The sequence below is a fragment of the Haemaphysalis longicornis genome, unplaced genomic scaffold, assembly GCF_048455015.1.
Source record: "Haemaphysalis longicornis isolate Haplotype H1 unplaced genomic scaffold, Haemaphysalis longicornis Haplotype H1 scaffold_10, whole genome shotgun sequence".
In the NCBI taxonomy this organism is placed as follows: domain Eukaryota; kingdom Metazoa; phylum Arthropoda; class Arachnida; order Ixodida; family Ixodidae; genus Haemaphysalis; species Haemaphysalis longicornis.
The window spans coordinates 139937085-139962684 of NW_027526204.1; the positions used below are offsets into that span (position 1 = coordinate 139937085).

The following is a 25600-nucleotide window of genomic DNA, read 5'->3' on the forward strand; positions in this document are numbered from 1 at the left end:
TTGAAAGGAATGTTAAGTACGCTGACTAGGGCTGCAGTGGACGACGAAAAGTCTTTCGTTGCTTCGTTTGCCATCTGTCCTCTAGATGGCGCCACAATACCTCTCAAGCCCGCTGTCTGCACTCGCATTGATTGATTGATTGTAGGGTTTAACGTGCCGATGCAACGCAGGCGATGAGGTGCACCATAGTGGAGGGCTCCGGATTACTTGTGACCACCTGGGGATCTTTAACGTGCGGCGAAATCTCGTGCACACGGGCATTTTTGCTTTTCGCCTCCATCAGAAAAGTGGCCGCCGCGGCCGGGAATCGAACCCGCGCCCTCATGCTCAGCAGCACAACGCCTTAACCACTGCACTCACAATGATCTTGACCTGATTTTCACCTGGCTTATTTTTTAAACATAATCGTTTCGTGAAACATTGGGTGTGCTCGACAAACAGGGCCACATAAGACGATGTCGCTTATGCCAATTGGCCAGTGTCATGTGGGACAACTCCAAAGCACCAGATTGCTGTGCAGTTCACAAGCATAGTACGTGCAAGACGCACTTGTGCTTCTATGTTTGCTTGTGCATTCGTGACTTTCATTGTTTACCCAACCATTCTTACTGCTGTAAAAAGAATACGCATTAAATTTTAAGCGTAAATAGCTTGTTCTGCAAGCTTGTAAGTCCTGCCTAAGGCTATGTTGAGACTACCGACAAAAAGTCATATCGTGATCTATGGATGTTAAAAAAACGGCATGTCATGCAGTTCGGTTGGCTGAGACGAATGACGTCATTCTTTAAAGTTATTATGACAGTTGCGGCAACATTCTGAACGTGGCATAACTTGCGTTTTCTTTTGCCGGCCTCAACCAATCGTACAGCTGCCGATAATACGTCATAGGTTCTGGTGCGGAAAATGAGCTAGTGGGTCGCATGGCCATTCCCTTTTTTCCTAATTACATAGCTTATTTGAGGAAAGCTTGTGTTAAAAGTGGTGTCAGTGTTATTCCAATGAGACAATCTTTCGAATGAACCGTACGTGCTTTTTGTCTTTATGGCCCCTTTATACCCCTGTTACACAGGCACTTTCAATCGCGATTGAAGTGAATCGCGATCAAGTTTTCGAGCGCGCTCGTCGCACTGCCGCTGCTACATGGCACGTTTCAAACGCGATCAAGAAATTGCACAGGTTGCACTCGTGCACGCCAGATGGCGCTAACAATGTACTTGCCGCCGGCGTCTGGTAACTTCGCGCGGTCGTAGGTATACGTAACTATGTAAATGTTACCGCACTCTTATTTGGGTCAATTTATCTGACACAATTTGTGGCGTTAGTTGTAGTTGTCACCTTCTGTGCCATTACTGAGCGGGGACGAGAGTATTGCCGCTTTCCTTTGATCGCGCTTGGAAGCCTTGATTGCGCTTGAGAAACCAGGATTGAGTTCGAGCGGGATCGAGCTAGATCGCGATTGAAACTGCCGTGTAGCAGCACCCGATCCGGATTGAGTTCGATCTGGATTGACTCAATCGTGATTGAAAGTGCCCGTGTGACACGGGTATTACATATGAAGTGCCTAGTTTGGTCATACAGAAAATTTCGTAGTTTGCTAATCTGAATAATCAGCGTTTATGTGCTGAAGCATTCTGCAGATATGAAATTATTTTGCATGACAGATTTTGTTTTACCTTTACAGCGTCTCTCCAAAACACTAAAGCTTTACCTCAGCTGCAATGCATGTTTTAGCAAGATGCCAGGGATCCATGAAAACGATGTAGGGCTATTAAACGTGGCCCCAAAATCTTGTGTACAGAGCCTACCTTGCAACATCACTTCAAAAACATGGGAGCTACAGGTGGTGACCATGTAAGCCTGGCATGGCGTCACGATGACTTAATGATGCAACATTCACTTTTGGCACTTTCATGTGGCTTTTGTCACTCTTTGACCCATTTGTTTCACCTTTAATTTTAATGCCTATATTGGAAGAAAAGGATGTGCTCCTTTGCACTAAACTGCAGTTATAAGCTCGAGGGTAAATAAACTGCTATGTGTGCTCCACTCTTTGATTGCCATTAATATGAGCATTTTTATTGAAAAGGGCCACTTCTCAACTGGCTGAAACCCTCAAAAAGGGGGGGAAAGTTGGAAGCAGGGAGAGGCAAGTTTGTGACTACTCGAGACTGGCCAGGATGGCTGAGCTAATGTATGCCACAAGGGGATCTAAAATTTCCTCTCCGCAGCGCTGTTGTTACCGGTCAATTTTTTGCCATGCCTCCGGTGAACGAGGCGTGGAAGCCTGGGTTAGCAATTGTGGCCTTCCACCCTTGTCGTCTTGCTGGACACTTCCACAAAAAGTGATGAAAGGTTCTCATAGGAAGTTTTCTGGAGATTTGTTCTCTTACACTGGTTGGATGTGCTTGTTCCTTCTGCACAAGCGCAATGCGAGACAGGCGATGCAGAGTCCAAGTACAGCCAATTACAATGCAACGGAGCTGCACCTCGGCCACCTGCGGGTATGGCCTTGGGCACAGACAGCTCTCATTCAGCCAGTTGTGTAGCCAGGCACTGCCACACTCCCATGCGGTGTTGTGGTGGTACCTCGGGTAGGGTCAAAGCGGTGCATTGACAGCTCACGGAGGGGAGAAACAAAAATGCACTTGCCAGCTGGTGCGCCGCCTCTTTCCCCAACGACTCTAATCTTTGTAGCAAGACCAATTATTAACTCAAGCCCTGTGACTGCGGCGCAGATCAGTGTTGCTGTTAGTGGGTGAAAGGGGGCTGATAAGCGACACTCGTGAGTTGTTCCAACCGAGACTGGATAAATAAGTGCTTCTGCTGCCAAGCGCCAGATCAGCTCCCAGTAGTGGGCATCCTTGATTATCAGGCCGCCTGGTACGAGATCCAGCACTCAATTTTCTTACGTATTTCTATGGGACCTCCAGTTCGAAGGCAGTCCTTGACAGCTCACGGACTATCCGAGACTTTTAAATCAAGGATACCCAGTATTGCCTTGAGTTTGGACTCGATGATGTCTAGTCTCTACCCAAGCCGGGCACAGAAAGCAGCAATAGCAGTGGACTAAGTCTCTAGATACGTGGCTGCTTAGCAATGACAATGATGAACCACAGGGCTGTCGGCACTGGCTGCAATTTCGTGAGCCATCGCTTGGGGTTAACAGCATGCAACCTGGCTGTTTGGTTCTTGCTCTTGGTGGCGTTGGTTTGCTGGGGGCATACATTGGGCAGGCTCCAAGAAGGTGGTGGAGTGACAGCTGCCGGCACATCCTCAAAAAACCATAGTCCTAGAGCTCACCCTGGTGTTAACTGACAGGTTGCAATGGTGCTTAACATGTGCTTTATGCAGAAGGTTCTTCGTGGAGTTGAGGCCCCCACGGGTCTGCAGCTTGCTCACAAGTGTCAAGTTTGGGAGGCCTGTGACGGTGCACATACACTGCTGGTTGAGGACCTCTAGAGCTTGTTGGCAAGGTCCAGGTGCTGGGCTCCGTAGGTAATCTTAGTCTGAATGAGGCTCTGGGCTAGCAAAGGTGTTGGCGGCAGCTCCAAAATCGTGCGTGGTGCATCACACGAGGTGCAGCATTTGATTGACAGAGGCTTTGGGTTTGCCAAGTCGTGCCCGATTCTAACTGCTGTCGATATGAGGAAAGCATTCGACTGTGCCTTCCACCCTACTGTGGTAGCAACCGCACCAGAATTGGGCCTTGCTGGCAAGCCTCTTTTGCTATTTTCATTACCGAGACTGATATTTTTGTTACCTAAGTTTAAATAAAGCCATGCTTGACCGGTTCTATCCAGAAGAAATACAGAGAAGCTTGAACTCGCGCGCAAGACTTGAATGGCGAAGCTGTTGTAGGTGAACATTGCCGGACACACAATATAAAAAGTCATCCTGAGCATTGTAGATTTCCACCAGCTCATCATCACCGACTCGAGGCAGGATCTGCAGGTCGTCTCAAGAAGGAGTGGCACACTCGTAGCCATGTCTTCAATTACATATAATGGCTTCTAGAGAATGCGGCAGCTGCTAAGACCTCTCCCAAGCAGAGTGTCTTTTCACCTTTAGTATTAGCGCTTGAATTTTTTTTTTTGCTAAGGTCACTGTGCGTGCCAAGGATGCTCTGCGGTCTCCTTGGGGCATGCGCTCACGAGCGCTCAGCATTTTATTGGTATTTTTTTCATGCTACACCGCACTTACGGCTTGTATAACAGCTCCACTTTTAAAAATAGCCGCAGTATGTGAACAGCACAATGGGTGCACATAGTCAATGAATGCCAAAAGTTTTGAGATGTGATACGTTGTGATAATGCAATTTGAAATGTTCAACAGTGTAATGACATTCGACTTTGTACAAATATGCACAATGACGATGCTTAGCACAACTTATGTTGTTTGCTGTGTACCAGTGCTTCAGTGTAGAGCACTGCACGGGCCTGATTTGAAGGCCCAAGCCCGGCCCGAGCCCGCTTTGTGAAGCCCAAGCCCGACCAGGGCCCATAACACCGAGCCCGGGCCCGGCCCGGGCATTCATAAGTGAGCCTAGCCCGGGCCCGGGCCCGGTCATTTATTTTTGAGCCTAGGTAGGGCCCGCAGGTGTGTGAGCAGGCCTGGTCTTAGACGCTGAAGAATATTTGTTTATTATATTTGGTCCGTTGTCTTCGTAGCGGGAAATCAGACGGAGCATCTAGTCTGTAGAAGCACGTCCTGAATTGTAACGCAAAAAATAATGGTTCAAAAGTGCACGTAGTTTAGCTCACACCGTCTGCAGTTCACGCCACATCGGCGCAATAATAGCTCGTGTTCTTACACGAGAGACACCATCATTTTTAATGACCAGACTCTTGGCAACTTCATGTGGTTGTCTCGGTCATAAGTTGGTATTGCTGAAATTTCTTGTTCCCATTTGAATCCACGAGTATGTGCGTGCGTTGAAATATTTTTCCTGCACTGGTTGTTAAGCGCGGGTGCTTCTCTAGCACGCGAGTTTGATTTCCAGCCACGGCAGCCGCATTTAGATTGGTTCGACATCTAAAACACACGTACATAGACATAGGTGCACAGCTCCAGGGTGTCTTAATTAATTCCTTCACCACTAGGGCATTCCTTGTAACCGTATTTTTTATATGTTATACACCAAAATGTAAAATATTGATGCAGTACATGAAATGTGATTAAAATTACAGTATGTGACTCTCAGACCTAGCAAAACACGTTTTTAAAACAATGTGTACAACTAACATCAAGAAGCGCGTAAAAGTAAACTCAGAATATTCATTTTTATGCTCTTTTCTATACTTCACGTCGAACTATTAACGGCCGGGCCTATGAATTCAAGCCCGAGCCCGGCCCGGGCCCACGGCACTGAGCCCGGGCTTGCCGATAATCGACTTCGGGCCGCGGGCCGGGCCCGTGCAGTGCTCTACTTCAGTGTATAGTAGAGCCGCACATCCCTTCTAGCCCCCCTGTCAAGTTGTTGTGCATTGTGTTTAATAATGCTTGCTATAGCTGGCACCTCCAGTCGAAAGAATAAAAGTCACGCAGTCTTAGCCTTGGCACATACACTGTGGCACCTGTTGTGTGAGGTACATGTGGTACATTTCCCTCTCCACAGTCACGCTTTTTTTGTGCTACGCCCAATAAACGTCCAATGTTTTATGTGTTTTATGCAATCCTGTAATGCATGTTACGAGGTTGGAGATAACTCTTGCCTGTAGACTATAAGTACAAAGTTCAGCATGGACTTGGGATGTGTCTTGTGGCAAGGGTGGGTGTCTAAAGTGCTTGAAACAGTCAAGTGGATGGAATTAACATTTTATTAAGTGCAAAACGCATGCGAAGGCATCTTCTGGGCTGTTGTACTGCTGCGGACGCTTGTTGCTGCACATTTAGAGCCAAGATTTCCTGACCTGGGCACGTTTAATGCCCGTGTGGCTGTGTGCCACAAGCTTGTTATGGACCTCTAGGTCCCGACCACCCGGGGATCTTTAACGCACGCCAAAATCTCGCTCACATGGGCGTTTTTCACTTTTCGCCTTCATCCGGAAAGCAGCCACCATGGCCAGCATCGAACCCACGTCCTTGAGCGAGATTTTAATGTACATTCTCAAATCATGTATAGCTAATTGCACAACTGAACATATATAATAGTAAATTTTGGCATCAACAATGTTAAGCTGCGCAATTATTGTGCACTGAACATATTTCTATAGTGAACTGGTAAAATCCGGTCGTGAAAGGTATTACACAAGTAAGTAAACCACCAGCTTCTTCCTACCACAGTTCAGTGTAAGAGGCACCACAATTTATGTGCATGAACTTTTTGTTTACTTTCAAACATGGTAATTTCACAATGCATTACGAAACAAGAATTCAATTCAAATGCAGCTATGTGTTGTTTCCAGACACAATACCAGGCAAGAAACACTTGTGTAGAGCTTTTGAAACAATTTTCTACAAGCTGAAGTTCACAACTTCCTTTTTTGTGTGTGCACGTATGCTTCGAAATAACGATACAAGACTTCCTACTATTGATGACTACGATATGATCACAGACTATACAATTATACAGTGTATAATTACACAATTATACAGACTGTACAATTATATTCCTCATAACAATACTTTTATATTAATAATCCATAGGGGTCTCCATTCGCAACAGAACTGCACAATTACACAAACATCGAACTTAAACACAAACTTTTTGCAGTGCTTGCTTGGTGCCCGATTGCCACGACTCAGACAAAAATTTACATCAGTTGGTACATGTGCGCATAATCTATGGGTCCCATGTCCTGGGTCACACGACATGGCCGCTTACACCACATAAGGTGCACTTCACAACCCATGACTGCTGTTACGCTTAATCGCCGGGTTCTATCCAGCCATAATCGGTGGTATATTTGTCAATGTGCATCCATTAGCCCCTGAAACGATCTGCTATGGCATCGCAAGGGGAAACCCGCAGCCTTTTTCATACCCAACAACGGCTGGGATGCCGTCTTCTCCAAGCATCACAGGTGAGACCACTTCCTCCCTATTCAATCTTGGTGTTGATGTTGCGCCTCTCGCCACGCATTCTGCACGCTGGCCGTCATCCTCTTGCACAGGTTGGACCGCAGAAAGACCCCCACAACGCAAACGATAGTGAACACCCAGGCCGATATGAGCACCCAGTCGGTGTACTCCAACGGCAGATCGGCCAGCGGGCCATTGTAGTCCGGGTCCAACGGGTGCGTAGCGCTCATGCCCGTGTGCCTGCTGATGAACGTGATGAGACCCTGCATCGTCACCAGCGAGTCGTTGAACTTGGCCACGGCGCGGCCGTTGTGGAAAAGAAGTATGCTGGGAACGGCGACCAAACCGTACCTCATGTTTATGTGGCTAGACTTGACGACGTCCACGGCGTAGAACTTCAGGTCGGGAAAGCCGAAAGGCAGCGCGTTCACGTACGGTGCGGCCTTGGCGCAGAAGTTGCAGTACGGCGAATAGAACGCCACTACGACGCAGTGGCCGGCGGTCGTGTTCGTTTTGTTGTTTGGAAGCGTCAGCTCCTGTAGCAATGTAGTACCGTTAACAAGCAGCAGCGTATTGGGCTCGTCACTCGGAGTCGATTCGTTCCTGGGGAGACAGCGAATGGGGTTCGTCATCGCTGAATCGTTCCGGGCGCCTGCAGCCTCTGTAGAGTTGACGGCGCTGTCGGTGACAACTTGCGCGTTCGATTCCATGCTATCTGGAGCGTCTAGAGAATCGATTATACTGGGTACAGTTTCTAAGTCAACATTGGGCGCGTTTTCGGTGGTGTCAACAGTATCGACAGCGATTTCATCGGCGAAACACGTTAATAACGGCACAATTAGAGCACAGCACCAGATCGAGACAGGAGCCATGTTGCTGATGTTGCTACCACTAGAGCGGCCGGCTGCAACCGTATAAATGAGATTACAATTATGCTGTATTGACGTGGAATCAAAATTATTTGTAGGATTTGTTTTTTGTATGCTGGCCTGAATTTATTTCAACTTTTACGTCCCTACTTGAAACTTTGAGGTCATTGAACTCTTTAGAACCCACGCAAATCACTGAAAATTTCTCTTTCTGGAAAATAAAACGTCTGGGCTCCAAAAATATGTAAGACTGACATAAACACGCAATTTTTTGTTGACTAAACTGACTAAACTATGTGGTTAGTGTGTAGTCAGAGTTCTGAGTGTGTAGTGTACTCGATCCCGTAGTACCCGTCGCGTACCCTTCTTTTTCCCTGTCACCTTTCCTCCACACCACGTTAGGAAGGATGACTCTTCCAGTATTTTGCTGCGAACGTTGCAACCCTAACTATGTTTATGTCACCCTCTGAAGACAGGAGAGCTTGACGTGAAAGTTAATCTACAATCTTTCTAAAATCCGCTCTGTTCTAGGGCTATCTGCACTGGAGGTTCAAAATTAAGAGCGAATACGTCGCAGCCCTTGATGCAACGCCTGTCGCCTCTGTCGCTAAGAGCCAGAGGCTGCGACCTTGAGCGCAGGAACTATTTCGAAACGGGATCAGGAGAGCTTGTTTCTATGCTTGCAGACAGCGCACGTGCCGAAACTTTTTGGCGCAAATTTGACCTGTTCTACCGACAAGAGCAGGATCAACTGGCCACGTACGTTATGACCCATTAAAAATCGAACTAAATTTTCTGCTACCTCTGCTGTCGTCGGTCTGTCCTCGCGTTCGGCTCGTCCGTTCGCACTTCGTTTCTCTGTGCATTTATTTGCGTCGCTGCGGCTACACTTGGCAGCGTTTCTCGGTAGTAGGCGCCGCGAGCTGGCAACCCAACAATAACATGGCGGTCAGCTGTTGGACGTCGAACAGTGGGTGATCTGGGGTTGTGAAAACGCGTCCGCTTCTACGTCTAGAAATTCTCGTAACGCTGAGCCGACCGCACCAAATGTCGCTCAAGGGATCGAGCGGTCTGAAGTGTCAGGCGCTGCGCGCAGCGGGGGATTCCGCGACCGACAGTCTACAGAGAAGTGTGCGCTTGGCGTGAGCATGGTAGTACGGAGGCTGTGTTCGCTCAATACGGCTCTCTGGGCGCTCTTCTCCAAATTGGCTTCGGCGAAGACGCTTTTCGCACTCTACGCACCCGTCCCCAACAGAGTGATCAAACACCGTCGGCAACTCTCTTAGGTAATGCGCCACTTTGCCTCCTCCAACATGCTGGGCCATGTCGTTGTGTGTACGCAGCTTTGTAGGGCAAAGTCCGCTCTGAAGTGTGTTTTTGCAGCAACAGATTAAGCTGTGTTGATTGTTTGTTCGCGCAAACTCGTAGAAACGAACTGACACTTGTGTCCGTGTATCCCGAGGCATTAAGTAGATTTTTTTGTGTCGCGTCTGTGGCTCGCGGAGTGTCATCATCTGGTCCGTTCTCGTCCGTCGGGTTTGCAGGTCATCGTGCAGTTTATCGACGCCCGCGCCAAAATGTTGTACGTGTTCCTCGTCGATACAGGCAATATGATGACCTTTGACATGAACCACGCCGTAGAAAGGTGAGCGCACTAGCAGCTTCCTGAAGTTTTGGGAGTTATTTGCTTGGCGTAACCATAGCAACACAATGGAATCCTTTGTCCTGCACGATCGTCCAGCCGTTATCTCTCTCGTGTTCGGATCTTCACGTCCAAGAAACGTGCCTGGCCTGTGCGCCGGCTTTAGATGCTGCGATTGCTGTTCTATTCTTCGGGCCTTTGTTTTATTGCTGTTTTTCCCCCTCATTGAAAATGTTTCTTGGCGCTCGTAAAATGTGCTGACCGCGGTATTCAAACGATCGTTCCGAACATACAAAAAAAGACCAGTCAGTGCTGTATTGTAAACGTGAGGGTTTGTGCGATCAGGAGTAATAACCACCGCGTTTTTTAAATTGATAATGCGCTAGGCCTTTGTTCAGGCGAGCTTGCATTTAAATAACTGCCTTACTTCGTGGTTAAATACCACATTTATTTGTTTCCGTGTTTAAAATTCACGAAATGACACTTCATGAGGTCGCAGAATGCCCTTGGCTTAAACGGAGCTCACATTGGTATGCAATTACGAGGCAACGGAACTGAAAGGCTGGTGATTAGAGCGCCACTCATTTGACGTTGATATGCTTGCTACTTTTGCAGTCAGTTTTTCTTATCTCTGGCTTGACAAGGAAGGGCAAGGTCTAGCCTTGCATGAGATCAGAAGTACTGTGCTATTTGTATTCAGCATGAGTAATGCGCAATGAAGTCACCATGAATGCATGATGAAACCCGAAGTAATAATAAAAATACAATAGGAATTATGGCTGTGTGCCTTGTTGGTTCATCAGTATCTGCAGACCTTTTTAAGTTGTGGAGCACAGGGCCCTATACATAGCTTGCATGTGACGTCCCCACAGCCCTTTCTGGAGTACCGCTCTCCGCTTTCCCAGTGCTACTCGAGATCGGAGGCGAAGATAAGTTCACGGCCTTCCACCGCGCAAGCGGTGCTCCAAGATGGCCTCTACAGTGACGTCAGTGCAAGCTATGCATTGACACACGTTGAAAAGAAATGAACAGTGCTGAGTAACTACAGCTTCGGAACTGGAGGGGGCATTTGGAGACCTGTCTCACAAAAAGTCAAGGCCCCTTTCTTAAAACTAGCTTTCACTTATTCAACCTGAGTCAAAGCCAAAGTCCGAAATCCACTCCCAAAGTGTAAAGCCAAAGTCCACTTCAACTCGGCCAAAGCCAACCCTGCTTAGAGAATGTATTTCATCATCATCGCTAACCGTGCGGACTGCGGAACTATATTTTGCATGTTACGAGAGGTTCATTAGGTGTACAAAGACATCACATTTTTATTATGTGGTGTATGATTTTTATGGGCCCTTTGTGAGACCCTTTTTGTAAAGTTGGCTCTTTCCTGCAGTGTGGTTTATACCCTTGTCACACAGCAAATCTAATGTCATTCAAAGTGAATGACATTAGCCGTTAATGACATTCGGTTTGGCCGTGCAGGTCTACACAGCAAAACAAATGTCATTTGATAATGATAGCGGTGATGAATAGCGAGCTCGCTAAACCACAATGTTTTATTTCAAGTGCATCTAGAATGTCTTCATTCTAATACTTTTTTTTTTAAACACAACAAACGAATATTTTTTAAAAGCAGAAATAAGAAAATCACCGGTTTAGGTGCCATCAGTAGACATCACAAACCGAGACAAGTCCACAAAAAATTCGTATTAGGGTAGCGCGTGCATTGGGGACGAGATCTTATTTTTTGTTAGTACTTGTTTGTCTTTCTTTATTTGAAAAACAACACGAAGGGGAAAATATAAGTTTATCAACAGTTTTTAGAAACAGTATTCTTTGGTTCATTACTGAACTTCCTTCTCCAGTGACGCGCCACTGCTGTCGAGGCTGCTCATTTGGCTTCTGAATGAGCTCCCGAACCTCAGTTAGCTGCTAAATATCATTGGGTACTCTCGTGTAGCGCCGAATTACTGACATCTGGAGCGAATGACATTTGCTCTAGATGACATTAGATCTGCCGTGTGTGACGGGGGTATTACTTGGATGTCAATGCCATCACTGAAGCATCGGAAGCTTCCCTTTAAAAAAGTGCAACCATCTAGTGGCAGAAAAGTATAAAGTTAGTGACAAAGGGTAAAAAATTAGGGTTACAAATAAACTACATGAACTATATCATATATCAAGGAGGAAAGTAAAAATGCAGAGATGGTTATCAGGGCAAAAAGGGTGAAGACAAAAATTGAAGTTCAAGAAAGGGGTACGTGAGAAATCAAGAAAAAATATTTCTACAACTCAAACAGGAGTGTGTGATTTTCTGGAGACCAATGTGGCTGCCTGGAAACAAGTACCCGCCAGCAAATATCCCATGGCCATTGACTGTATCATAATGAAATGCCAAACAGCTTGAAATGGAAGGACCGTCCACTTTTCTGGGGAAGTGGCTTTTGAAGGGACGGGAGTATTCAACTGGCCAGCAGGGGGGAGATTAGCAGGAAGCAATTAAAATCTGCAGGAAACATAGTGGGAAAGAAATGTAGAAGCTAAAATAAACAATGAACGTTAGTTTAGAAACACGGAAAATAGTAACAGCTGAAGTATTTCGAAAGGCTAGGTAACATTTGCCGTCGCCAAAATTCAAATATCGTTTTCATAGTATGCTGACATCAAAATTTTGTGAGTGAGTGAAGGTTCTCTGTCCAAATTATTGTTTTGAATGCCAGTGCTTTGGACTCGGTCACTCTAGACCACAAAAAATTTGGGCCTTGGATGTCGTGAACTTTCAATGTATTTGGGAGAGTCAACTTTAAGGTCTTTTGTACTTGTACGAGGGGTGTAGGTGTGAAGAGGCCTTTTGCAGGCCTGCTAACTGAACCGTTTTGTGTAGGGGGATTTGGTCTGAAGCTCATGCGGTGGTACTTTCTACTGTAAAATAGTAGCGTAACGTCTCCAAAAGCCTCCAGCCATATGAATAACTTACCTCTTTCCTTCCTAAACACAGTAATAAACACAGTAATACACGAAAAATAACATTAAGTGCTGAATGCCTTAAGGCTCAATCCCATTAATTCCCTGCTACATGCAAAAATTCACTGTAATGTCATTTTTGATTTAGAGATTTCCGCACAACTCATTCGCCTTCACGAACATCTTAAATCTGCCTACTGTCGAACGCGATGAGCACCAAATGAAACCAACGAACCTCTCAGCACTAGAGCGTTGACGTGGAAATGGAACTGAACTTCGAAATAAGACAATTCTTTGTGCACTCTTGGTGATGAAGTTCTCAAGAAGATGAAGTTCATTAAAACAGCGGCAAAAGGCAAAACATCGTGTTACTGGTCGTTTTGAATTTTTCGGATTTGGCTACCGCTGGCAGGCTACGGCAGCTGCTGAAGCCACTTTTAGAAATGACTCACACGATTTTTTAGAAAACACTATTTCTCACAACATTTTCTATTACAAAAACATTTTTAACCTTTCTAAGACGTTTTTCTCTACTTTAAAAGCTTCTAGAATATGAGTGCATTTCTTTTTTCGTTATTATCACGATCATGCTTGGCACGTTTTATGCCGTTGCATTTTCTCGTGTAGCATGGCCTGCCCAAATAATGTCATTACTTAATGTCATTTTTTGTGTACGTGTGGCACACGTATAATTCCTGCACTGAAAGGGTTCTTCCCAAATTCAGTGTTTGACCCTTCTGTCTTAAATCTGATTGTAATGTGTCAAAGCTAGCTGTGGAGTGCACCCGGTGGAGGGGTACGGCCTAGGTAAGACCACTGAAGGATCGCTGGCATACAGCGAAATGTCAGCAGGCAGGCATTTTCTTTTTTTGACCACTCGTCCCTGTTCACTCGGTGGATGAGCCTCTGTTCTTGTGCCCTTGGCTAATGACAGCTGATTTTGTCGCTGTGTCGTGCCCCGTGTTGCAGCGTGGAGCATCTCAAGACGGTGATTTCTCAGCGCTGTAATTTGCCACCCGAAAAGCAAGTGCTGCTCGTCAGCGGAGGCGAGAGCCTGCAGCCAACGGCCTCCGTCGGCAGCTACAGTTCAGGCACAGACACCAATCCCATCTTTCTCTTCAACAAGGCCTCCATAGAGTCCGAGTCCCTGGTCAGATCCGGCGAACTGGTCACGTCGGGTGAGTTTCGGCCTAATCATTGCAATTCTTTTGCGTGCACGCTTTCCAATCCAATTTTCAATTTTAGCACTGGGCCCGTGCTTACGCCAGGTGAAGTCATTGAAACTATTGCATGCTGCTGTGGTGGCCTAAGCATACTACTTGTGAACAGAATCCATTTCATACCTGCCACCTTCAAACCTTATCCGTAAGCATGTTTGGTGGCCTGTCAAGGTGGCTAAATCAAGAATTATTTAAAGGGGCAGACAACCGAACTTTGTCGAGTTTGTGTTGTCTAGATCACATGAAAGCCAGCATTTAATATAGTCGGGTATGTGTATTTTTAAACATTCTTTTGAAAATTTTAATGACGCGTTGCTCGCCACCGCTGGGTTGCTCTCCGTGTGGCTAACTGAACCTCCATGCCCAGAATCAATGGGAGCGTTCAGTAAACAGATCAAAGGAAGGAGCTTCCTGCTTGTATTATACGTTGTTTGACGATTCTGCCTGGGTCGGCCGTTTCTTCTACCAAAATATTCGTTTTCAGTTTGCTAAAACGCCAACAGTAACTTTTAAAAAAAGAACGACGCACCTGGAGAGAATCGAATTGGCGACGCCCACAAAATGAAGCCAGCATTCTATCTCTCGACCATCCCGACAGATGGCGCCTTTGTGCAAAATAGAGTACGTCATACTAGGCTATGAATACATACAGCTGGCTGCTTCTAGTGATTAAAAAACACATAAAGGAATGAAAAAGCTTGCAATTCAAAATTTGTTTAGCTTGGGACAATTTTTTAAAGACCGCTTCTCATTTCACATGCAGATGTCGTCGTTGCGCTACTGTATGTCATGGTGTCCGGCATTAATTTTGGGAGGGCACGTATGGCTGGTAAATCTAAAAAAATTCCGGTCTCAAAAGTTCTAGGCTGCTATCAGCAAAACCGTTTCGCGTTAAAGTGTTTTGAGGGGTGCCGTTTCACTTTGGATGGAAAACATACACTCGACAATAATCTGTTGTCTGACCCTTTAAACAGGTGGTAGTAAAGTCATGGGCCTTAGGTGAGCATTAAGGTTAATCACCCCTTTTCTACAACCTGCCTAGAGTGCGAAACCTGCGTGCTCTTAGAACAGACTGCTGCGATTTTGCACAGTTTGGCGAGAATAATTTTGTGTAAAATATTTTGTACGCCCGCCCAAAAGCAAAGCTTTTGTGTGTACGTACAATGCAACACATTGTCATCATCATCATCACCGCTTTATCACCAAGGGGAAGACAGCATTGTGCACTGGGATCAGGGCCCCGATACCGGCAGAGACCGCAATTCGGTGCCCGGCCCAAAAGTAGAGAATCTGTCGGTGCATACGGCGCTACCCATTCTTGATACCGCCTCGTCACCAGTGGCAAGAGAACACTGAGCAGTAGGGGCGGGGTCCTGATGTTTGGAAGAGACTGCGATAGGTTTTCCTGTGCACTTCCAGATGCGGACATGGCCGCTGAGGTGGAAGCAGTGCTCGACCTCCCACCAACATCGTTCAACACTGTGGTCACAAGGACACAACTAGCACAGGTGAGCCTCTGTGTAGAGCACTAACAGTGCTTTGCAGTAGAGCAGTCTGACTCTGACGGTACTTGTTGGATGCACCAGGTACTTTGTCTGTAAATTAGGTAGGGCAGTTTGTGGGCATTGGCTCGCACCTCCATGCATTGGATGGGGGTCCTGGTGGCCAAAAACTGGTCAAACAATTGTTTTCTGAAAAATAGCATTTTGCGGCATCCACAGCCATTTTTCTATTAGTCTGCAACATTCCTCATCAAAAGGCACTGTATTTTATTGTAAATAGCATTTTAAAGTGCACTCTACAGCTCAGTTCACGCAGAATTCGATGGTGAAACAGCACTTTTCTTGCAAGCAATGCGAAGCTAGCTTTTGGCCCTCGGATATCTCGGCACCCAGAGCAGGTACAACTGTAATTTTTTTTTTTTTTTGCTTCTGATACCTAAATGTGTGGAGAATACAATGTTGGAAACAAGTTTTTCAAATGGATGCTTTGGAAAATCATTATTGTGTTCAATTGACACCACCTATGAGCCATTTCTGGCAGAGCACGGGAGGAGTGAAGTTCACCGTGTTGTAAAATGACCAGAAATAGCTAAATCAAGAAAGTTCTTCCAACATTCTATCCTTTAACCATTTTTCTGCCTCGTTACGATGTAATCGCCATTCTGTATGGCCTGGTTATTTTGTAATTGTGACCAAAAATAATGGCAATTAACCATACATTATCTCAAAAAATAATCCTTTCACAAAAAATCTAATTGCACATTTGAAATCAGCACAAGAAACTCCATATTACTGTGCAGTTTTATTAAAATTGCTTCATAAATAAAAGCAATAGCTCTAAGACCAGTCATCCCCCTTGATGTCAAGAACATCTCATCCCTCTTGGTGTTATACTGGAAGTCTCAAGTTTTCGTATCGCGCGGGAACAGGTCTTCTCACCTAGGGGAAAAACTTGGCCTGTTGTTAAAGGATGAACCTTGTGGCACCAGAAAGCCGCTGTCCTTGTGAGCAGTGTCTAGACCTGAAAGAACGTGCACAGCTTGCTTTCTTCCAGTGCAGTGCGCCCAGCAGAAACAACAAGCCAACATATTTTAGAGCGTTTGCCTAATCACTGAAGGTGGGGTTGGTTTTGGGGATTTTAATACATATTACATTCCAACAGATATATATGTTACGATTATATCATCATTGGTATTACAATTTAGTAGCTATTTTGTGTGCATGTGATATGCAAGGTGTTGCCATCAAAGCATGTTTTTGCAGCAGTAATTCAGCACAATCAACAGCAATCACCTTCCGATTTTGTCGCTGACAATAGACCTCAATTTCGAGTATTGCGGAGGGGTGCATGTTGCAGATTGCTGGAGGGTGTTGATGGCAGCTCCTCTTGTCCGCATTTCAGTTACCGCTGCTATCTTCTCGGCTTGGCTTTAGTGGTGTGTCTCTCCTGTGTGTGGCGTCCTTTAGGCGAGAGCAGTCGTGCTGCGTAGCTGTCGCCTGATGCTGCCGCTGCCACGTAATCCTTGCAGGAGTTCTACGACCGTGCTATGCAGGAGCAGAAGGTTTGCGAGGATCTTGTCCATGAGCAGCATCTGCAGCAGCAGGGCTGGGCTGCTGTGGTGGCCAACCTCGACGACACAAAGAAGTGAGCTCTGCGATTGAATTTCTGATCAACCAAGGGGTGGCGGGGGGTGGTTGCTGCGACCGATTGGCCGCCTCAAATAAAGCACGGAGAGCAGTTTGTCCCACTTCCAACATTGTCACAAACTAGTTTTATCAAGTGTAAAGTCTAGTGTGGATCTCTTAGGCATTGCGTAGCTTCATATAGCACATCTGGCTGTGCTAAGGTTTTTTATTATTGTTATTATTAGTGCACAGTACTTTGGCGCCCGGTACCACGTTTGGCTGCGGCGGCGTTGATATTTGCGTAACCAGGCGAGCGAATGAGGCACCGAAGGCAGAAAGAAAATGGAGGAGCGTCTGGCGGAGGTGTGAGGGGGAGGGCAGCACGCGCTGCTATGGCGTCATCTCTCTCCCTGCCTCCCCCTCACACCTTTGCCAGGTGCTCCTCCCCGTGAGATGCAGCAGCTATGCGTCGTGAGTGAGAAGACCACAGTTCACACTGCGCACAAGAAGATTTCTAAGATTTCGTTAGAGTGTCTTAATTGGAGGGGCTAAACTTTTTTTACTTTTATTCTGGCCGGAGGGACTCGTATAGCTCTGCCTAATAAAGGAGCACAAAAAACAGAGAGTGAAATTTAGCGTATTGGAGGTACAACTTAGTGACAAGATAAAGGGTATCAGAGGACTGTAAGTTATTTATACCATCAATTTTTTTTTTTTTTTTCATATTTATCGTAACTTTTCGGAGCGTTGTTACACTTTTCCTCTGTCAAAGGTGCTGTCTGTGCATTCTGGAAACTAACAGCGGGGAAGAAAAAAAGGTTGAAAAGTGTCGGAAAAATGCGGCCATTGGAGAGAGTGCTCTTTCAAACCGAAATAATTGTTCTTCCAGAGAACCATAGTTTTCGAATGTTTTAGTCAAATATGGGTGGTCATTATTGTTTTATTTATTTTTGTGACCTCTGTTTCACTGAGCCTATTGCAGTTTTTCCTTGTGTAAACCTTTCGTTCTGCTCGCATTAAGATGCTGGTTGCGATGTGATCTTGTGACTTGTTTCTTTTCTTTTTTTTTTTTTTCCCAGCCACCAAGTTTCTTGAACTAATTGGGGTAGAGAATGTTTAGTTGTTTATTTTTGCCTTCATTCTAAACCACAAAAAAGGTTGCTATTTAAAGGCGCAATGCGAGAAAACAAAAATGGTCGCCATCCCGCCCTGCGAAAGCGGATGTCCAGCAAAGCTGTTGTAAACCACTACAACTGGTGTTGGGGGAGGGTAGGAAGAGTTTCTCGTCATCTCGGCGGGCTTGTCGCTTGCGCTCAGCTAGTGTCACTAGATAAGGGTACAGAGTTTTGGCACTCTCTTGTCCTATTGTTCCGTGCCGCCGCCATGATCGCTGGTCAGTTCGCATTACGTGACATTTGTTTACACTGCGACGGTTCATGGGCGCCGCCATTTTGTTGTTTATGTGTTTAAGTCGGTCAACTCTGGTAGGCTTAGCTTGTCCTCCCTGCTCTGCGACTGCGCGCGGCGGCCATCATTCCGAATGGGAATCAGAAATAACGTGTGTAACCGCATTTCAGCAGCAGAAATGTGCCCAAAGATACCGTTTTGCTGCATCTTCAGTGGTTTAAGAAACAAGCCGGTCGAAGTTCATGGCGAGGAGGCCGTAGATGTGGTAATCTCACAACGCTGATGAACGACAAAATGGCTGCTGCTGCTGACTTGCGTGCCTCAGTGCTGGTACTCTAATACTTTATCTACTGACACTACACTCGGCGTCTCTGGCGGCAAGAACTGGTCCATTTGGTGACACTAGTCCTGCCTATCCTTCAAAGATAACCTGCAAACATAATCTTTGCCAGGAACACATGGTGGGGGCGGGGGTCCCATCATTCACAGGTGCCTTATCATCCGTAATGTGGTTTCGATGCTTGTTTTGTGGTTTCCTTAGACGAATTCTGAGCTCTGTGCTGTATGCCTGATTAGCCTGGCACACGCGTTCGTCTTTTTGGCCTTGGCGTTTTTGTCCACGGAGATCGTTTTTGCCCACGGCGATAAAACTGTTGGGGGGTAGAGGTATACAGCTGTTCTGTAAAAAGACTCCTTTCAGTGGCAGCTACTTTTAGTACTGTTCTCTGCCTCTAACCTCTTGAAAGGAGTTTTTTTTTTTTACTTGCAGACTGAAAGCTTGCTGCTGTTGCCTCTTCTTTTTTGCAGCGATTTCAAGAGCAATGCAGCGTTTTTCGAGAAGTCACTAACGGAGTTCCTTAAAAATTATCAGCAGCACATGGAGTTGCTACAGAGGTAATGCCTTTTCTTGATGGAACTGCACTGAAAATGCTGGTGGGGGGCTAATCCACTAGCACGTTCTCTTCGGGCTGTTCGAACGTGGTGGCTTTACTCTTGGGAGTGATCCTTCGAGTGCTTGTCTTTTGCCCGTTTGCGCAGAGGACCAATCGCAACATTTTTCATCAAAAAACCAAGAAAAAAAGTACACGAATATTTTTAAACTTGAACCATTTTCACATGCTGTTTTGCAGTGAGGGAGGTTTGTGCAAGGAGCAGAATATGAAAAATGAGATAACGTGCTGAAACACAGTCAGTTGCGTGGTTTGAGCTGTATGCTGGTGTTGGCACAAAACGCACCAGAGGATATTTGCCAGGGTTGAAGCTAGTAATTCATTCAGTGCTTAATAATGGATTATCAGGCTGCATTGTTGTTGCTAGTTAATTGGCTACCTTTGCTAGCTTTAATGTGCTGGTCCATCTGTCTTTTTGTTATGTACTGACTGTTCTTATTCTTTAGTCTAGGGCTGGGGAAGTGTATGTCATTCTATCTCTGTACTGAGCACTAGGCATTGAAATGGACATTGGTTTTCGAATATTCCAACTTTGATTAGCTGATGGTCCTATCAGGGGGCGTCAGGTTTAGCGTTTATCTATGTGGGGGTGGTGATGGACAACTGCTTGCTTATACCTTGCAACAGCACGGTGACGTCTGAGGTTGTGCACCACAGAGTGCACTCTGTACACAGCAACTATGCTGTGCTACATAGGTGGGGCCATAAGCAAGTGATGTGAACTATAAAAATGGCAGCGTTTAAATGTGTGTCGGCATGCTTTAGAAACATAGGCATCACGTGACCTGTCGAGCTAGAGCGAAATGAGATTTTACGAACAATGTGTGAGGCACATAGGATGTAGCTTCTGTGCCTGCGATTGAGCAATTGTGATTTGTCTAAAAAGTCGCCGCAGCAATCCAGAAGAAAGGAAAAACGTGTGCAACTTGTATGTGGCTGGCGTATGCAGTAAGTCATCTTAATTTACGACTCTTTCTTGTGGCATACCGGCCATGTACTTACTCTACATCGTCTGTTTTAGCGCACAGCCCTCTGGCAGCCTTTACCTGGGTTTCGTGGGGGCGGCGTCTGTTTATGTCCGTGAACTGAGCGAGCGAACGCAGCAGCGGCGACAAAAAGAAAACGGAGAGGATCGTCCGGCGAAGGCTGAGGAGGTGGAGGAGGAGGGCGGGGGTGTGCACGGCTATGGCGTCATCTTTCTCGCTGCCTCCCCCTCACTCTTGTTATATACGTTGCCGCCAAATAGTGCCCTCCCTTTCGCGCTTTCCCCATACGTTGTTCCATTCGCCGCGAATTCAAACCACGTGACATTTGTGCGGGAGGTTCAAACACGATTTGTAACAACACGCTGGCCAGTGGCAGCAGCATGCCGCGAGATAACGGCAGAGTAGTGTGCGCCATTGTGTGTTCGCTGTTGTTGTGAACACTTCCTGGGAGACGCAGCAGATATGCGCCGTGACCGAGAAGACTGCAGGTAACACTGCGCCCAAATTGCGCATTTAGGGGGGATAGTAATCGTCAGTGCTTTTTTTTTTGTAGTTTGTTCTTTTTGTTGCATTGAGAGTATTATTGAGAGAGGCACAGAGTAATAGTTTGCCTTTGTTGCTGCCCAGTTTGGATGAAGACATCAGGCTATTAGGCAAAATCCCCGTTCTTCCCGCACTACTATCGGCTGAGCCGTCCTCTGGACAGTCACCCATGATGCTGCTGGACTGGATTAACTCAAAGGTGAGTTTTTCTTTTTTTTGTTCCTGCTGAAAGGGTTCGTGGCGCAAATGTGTCGTTAATTCCACACTCTATGGAGTTGCTTAGTAGATTGTGATTTATACCTGGTCATAACAACAGACAGTGACCCCTAAGAAATTTTTTGTTATGTTTACTAACAAGTCTGTTTAAAATAACCGGTCAGTTGTTTAAAATCTTCACCGTTAGTTTTTTTCAGCATCATGGAAGCAAGTAAGGCATCCAATTTCTCAATTTATTTTTACATTTATATTTATACCCCTGTCAAGCGTACCTATTTAAGTGCACTTCCATGGAGTATCGGATAAAATGTCATTCAGGAGCAGCTAAACGGCAAACTCGAATGACACTTTCCAAGGAACGCACTTTAAGCTGAGTGTGTTTCCGAAACACTTTTTAACCGGGCCGGCTTGCTGAGTTCATTGTCTGAAGTCAGGAAAAATAACAAAAAAAGGTGTCTGAAAGTCAGTGTCTGAAAGCGGGTGTCTAAAAGTCGGGGAAAATAACAAAAAACAATGACTGTTCGGACAACTATAAGTTATATTAACAGTTAATTATGGGTATATTGTTGATGTATTTTTACAAAAAGAAAAGTGGCAGCGAAAAAAAACAAGAAATTTATCTCGCCCAATGACAGGCCAGCGCCGTCTGGTGGGGTGTTAATCTGTGGCAGCTGTTCCCTGTGGCGTTTGCGTGGGGGGTTTGTTGTGGCTTTTTGGTTGTGTTCCCATTTCAACCTTTTCTTTTATAATACATGCATGCTGTCTGGTAATTTTCACTCAATGATAATGCTGCTGCGACTCGCTGCGCAGTGAATAACAGGGAAGATATGGCCGCCAGTGTTCAGTTGCCATCCCGACCGTGTTTTTTGTGGCCTAGTGCGAGGCGCGGATTGTGGCTTTGAACAATGAAAAGACGACGAAGTGTTTACATTATTTCTCGCGTAATAAATAGAAGGGATTCCAAGTAATTTTGCAAGATATTTATGTCGGCTATCGTCACTGACATCATGGCCAAGGGCACTTTGATTCGTCGTTTAGCAGCGCGCAGCCAAAGTGTCATTCGGGGAGCCCGAGTGCACTTGGCGTAAGTGCACTCAAATAGGTGCGTTTGACAGGGGTATTACTTTGTGATAGTTGCTGTTCCGTGTTGAACCAAATTTTCTGTGAAGTCGAGGACAGCCCCTGTTTTTGGCTTTGTCATTGTAAGAGTTAACAGTATGTGTAACCACAGCGAGTACTGGGCAAAACTGTAGGGCAGGCAGGAACAGGGGGGAACACAGAAGTGAACACGGTGTTGGCTGACAGTGTTGTTGCCCATTCCACTGTTGCAGGACAGCAAGAGTAGCCTGAAGGACATGGCGGATCAGTGCATGGCCAGCCTCAAGATGGTGAGCTTGAACGTTATATCGTCATTGTCATCATCAGCCTACTCAGGTCCACTGCCGGACGACGGCCTCTCCCATTGACCTCTAACCGCTCCTGTCCTGTGCTACTCGAGTCCACAGTTTACCCCCGAATTTCTCTATTTCATCCCTCCATCGTGTTACTGGCCTTCCCCTTCTTCTAGGCCCACCTCTTGGTAGTATCCACTCTGTTACCCTAATTGTCCACCGGTTGTCGGTTCGTCTCACTACATGGCCAGCCCAAGTCAATTTCTTTTTCTTTATTTGAACTTTGATGTCTTCTACTCTAGTTTGTTCCCTGATCCAGGTAGCCTGTTTCCTGTCCCTGTGTGTTACTCCTAACGTTATTCATTCCATGGCCCATTGAGCCAACCTAGGTTGGCTTTCTAGTTGTGTTGTAAGGCGCCAAGTTTCAGCTCCGAATGTCATTTTGGCTGCCCACAATTATTGGCTGTTTTATACTGTGTTTAGCCTCACTGCACTTATTTCTTCTTCATGGTATTGCATTAAAGTTTTGTGACTCGGTTGCGCACTGGCACTATTGTAGTGACCTGATGAAATATACCTTTTTGACGAACTGTACTGCAGGTCGCTTCCTTGCAGACCTGTATATGAGACATAAGGGGATCAAAGGGAACCATCTGTATGCCTGCAGGGGGAGCACGATTTCAGTGGCTGAAGTTGGACAGTTTTTTTAAAGACAATTTTTTTTCTTGGGCTACTGAAACCCAGAAATTTTGGTCTCTCTGTCTGTCTGACTCGATTCAGCCACCTGGCCAAAGTGAAACAGAAGCTGCGTAATAGTCTTATATACCCACAGCCAAATCTAAACATCTAAGTCCAGTGTCAATGTTCATACTTGTCAACATTGTTGAACAAGAACAAGACATTACGCAGATATAAGGCAGCAAATCAATACAGAAGTGATATTTGCAGGGTTCCTTTATTAAAAAATTCAGGATGCTTGATTTTTGCGATAGTAAATGAAATACATCAACTGCAGAAAACCATCACCTGCTGATGCCTGCGCTACTATATCTCCTGGCGGAATTTAAGAAATCAAACGGCAACAGAAATGAAAGGTTCCACTAGATAGGTTCCACGTTCCACTTGGAACGCTCGTGAAGTAGGGTAACATGGTTCTGTAAACGTTGGAGTAGCGTGCCTCGATTCACGTGTGTCTCCGCCGTACGGCAGCGCTGGCATCAAGGCACCCGACCTGGAGCTGTGGAACACGGTAAATTTAATTTAATTGACCAAACCTCTAGCGTGTTTATCTTGGGGGAGGAACGAGACGGGAGAGGAACAGTATGAGAGGTGAGTGGGAAAGAGAAGGGAGGCGTTTACTTGGCAGGGCCAGTGGACTTGGCCAGTGGACTATCGTCTTTCGTCGATATTGGCAACAAAAGGAGCAGATACACGGCCACTTTTTAAAATTTTTTATGGGCAGGCTGATATGGCTGTAAGTGTCCATAGTGAATGCAGATAAAAGCATTGTAGACAACGCTGCATTTCCATTAGTCTCAACCGACAATGCGATGTTTTGCCTACAGTGCTGTTTTTGTGTTTACTTTGTTCTGTGGCTATGCGATTTTGCCTGCCTTGAAAAATGAGGCTGCTGCTTCAGTTGCTGCTACTATCGACAATAAACTACCTCCGAGCTAACACGAGCTGTTGTGCCATGTGCTTGGGTTGGCATTTCCCGAGGTTTGGAGGTGGCTGTAGATCCGTCGGTATAATGACAAGATACGTCATCGCTGCATTTGTTGTTTTCATATTGTCCCAGTATTGTCGTATGATAATCTTTATGTTGTGGGTCGTAGCCCCGTGAGGCATTGATATTCTATGTGTCCCTCGACATCCCTTATTCTTTGGCCATTGCCAAATGGCTCGTAAATCTGGGTTACCTCCAAAAATTGCCACTCTGACCGACGCCTGGTCTGCAGCTGATAGGGTGCTCCAGTGCGCAGGCGAGGGTGAGTCTTAGCGGGATGTGTGAATTTCTCAGCTGGACAAGGAGGCCCTGGGCAAGTGCCACGACGAGGTAGAGAAGGTCCTGTCGCTGGTGGACAACAAGGAGATGCTGGAGATCCGGGGTGTCGAGGACTGGCTCTCTGGCCTCGAGGACCTCATGCGCAAAGCTCGCAAGCTCGTCCAGGACCAGCTGGAGCACGTGCAGGTGGGCGGATAATGACTGACTGGTGGCTCGATGATCGAATCCTGACGCGTTGATCTGCACAAGACATTGTCTCCTTACAGTCCGTGTGGGCTTTAGCCGCAGTTCTTTCCTATTTGTCGTTTTGAGTCCGTTTAACCTTTTGATACCCATCATTGCTTAGGAGCAACAACCCAAACAACATTTTTGTTTTTCTCCCAGCTTTCTGGGTTTTTGGATATTTAACGCAATATGTTGAGAGACAAAGGTACCCGAACCTTCAAAATGACAAGGAGAGGGCAGCATGTACTTTTGCCCGCTAAAAAACACACTTATTTATGTGTGTCGACTTGCATCGAGCCCAGTGGTTTGATGGACTTGTGATGGGTAAGTGAAATTGTGCCATGTTAGTGTTATTGCAAATGATACCAATACCAACTTTACGTTTATGGTCTCCACTTCAACCGTAAAGCATGCTGATTAAGGCAGCATTCTTGTTTAACTGATATATGTACAGCAACTGCCCAGTGTTGCTTAGGAGTAACACTTCATTGTGTCTGTCTTAGTGAACCTAATCTGTTCCTGACATCATATTTGTGATGTCTGGAGTCCTTTTAGATCATAAAAATGTTTTCACGATCTTGAGCAAAAAATTTAAGCTTTGGGCATCAAAAGGTTAAACATTAAACAGCATTGCTAGTTGCATAGTGTCGGCAAAGATGCACTGATTAGCACATTTCCCGATCATAGTAGGAGCTACAAACTATAATCCCTACGTGGAGCTTCATGGTAAGTCGGGCAATTTAGTCGGACATAGTTACACAAATGGTGTAGGAGGTGCACTAGTGCTTGTCCTGTGCACTATTTTCGTTTCTTGCACCATTTTTGTGACAAAGCGTTGTCTTGGGCTAGATGGCATTGGGAATAGTACAAGTTCTTGCAGTGTGGTTCCGATTACCGCGCCTCATCTTGCATGCCATTCATTCTGTGAAGTAGTGCATAGCACTTGCGGTTTTGCTGCGTAAACAAAGTCGGAGGCACTGGTTCTCTTTGGTTTTAACATGTACTAGTACAAACCCTGATTTCACATTAGGGGGGACTCTGGG

The 25600-nt window shown here is 45.9% G+C and overlaps 2 protein-coding genes across 3 annotated transcripts in view; one reads left to right on the forward strand and one right to left on the reverse strand.

Moving 5' to 3' along the window:
- Positions 1-5802: 5802 nt before the first annotated feature.
- On the reverse strand, positions 5803-7922 carry Bug (thioredoxin domain-containing protein bug). The gene has a single exon (XM_077690999.1). The coding sequence runs from the start codon at positions 7890-7892 to the stop codon at positions 7044-7046; it is 849 nt and encodes a 282-aa protein (XP_077547125.1). The 5' UTR covers positions 7893-7922; the 3' UTR covers positions 5803-7043.
- An 868-nt stretch (positions 7923-8790) lies between these two features.
- Positions 8791-25600, forward strand: part of Atg17 (autophagy-related 17) — a 54627-nt gene continuing 37817 nt past the window's right edge. Inside the window, exons 1-9 of one of the 2 annotated variants that reach the window (XM_077691001.1) lie at positions 8791-9175; positions 9434-9534; positions 13456-13664; positions 15126-15214; positions 16738-16853; positions 19049-19135; positions 20805-20919; positions 22268-22324; positions 24348-24518. In XM_077691001.1, the coding sequence (XP_077547127.1) occupies positions 9467-9534; positions 13456-13664; positions 15126-15214; positions 16738-16853; positions 19049-19135; positions 20805-20919; positions 22268-22324; positions 24348-24518 (912 nt within the window). In that variant the 5' untranslated portion in view covers positions 8791-9175; positions 9434-9466. The remainder of the gene's footprint in view (positions 9176-9433; positions 9535-13455; positions 13665-15125; positions 15215-16737; positions 16854-19048; positions 19136-20804; positions 20920-22267; positions 22325-24347; positions 24519-25600) is intronic. The other variant, XM_077691000.1, reaches the window with a different exon arrangement.

Excerpts from the sequence above, each read along its gene's own strand:
- Bug (XM_077690999.1), bottom strand. The coding sequence starts at position 7,892 with ATGGCTCCTGTCTCGATCTGGTGCTGTGCTCTAATTGTGCCGTTATTA.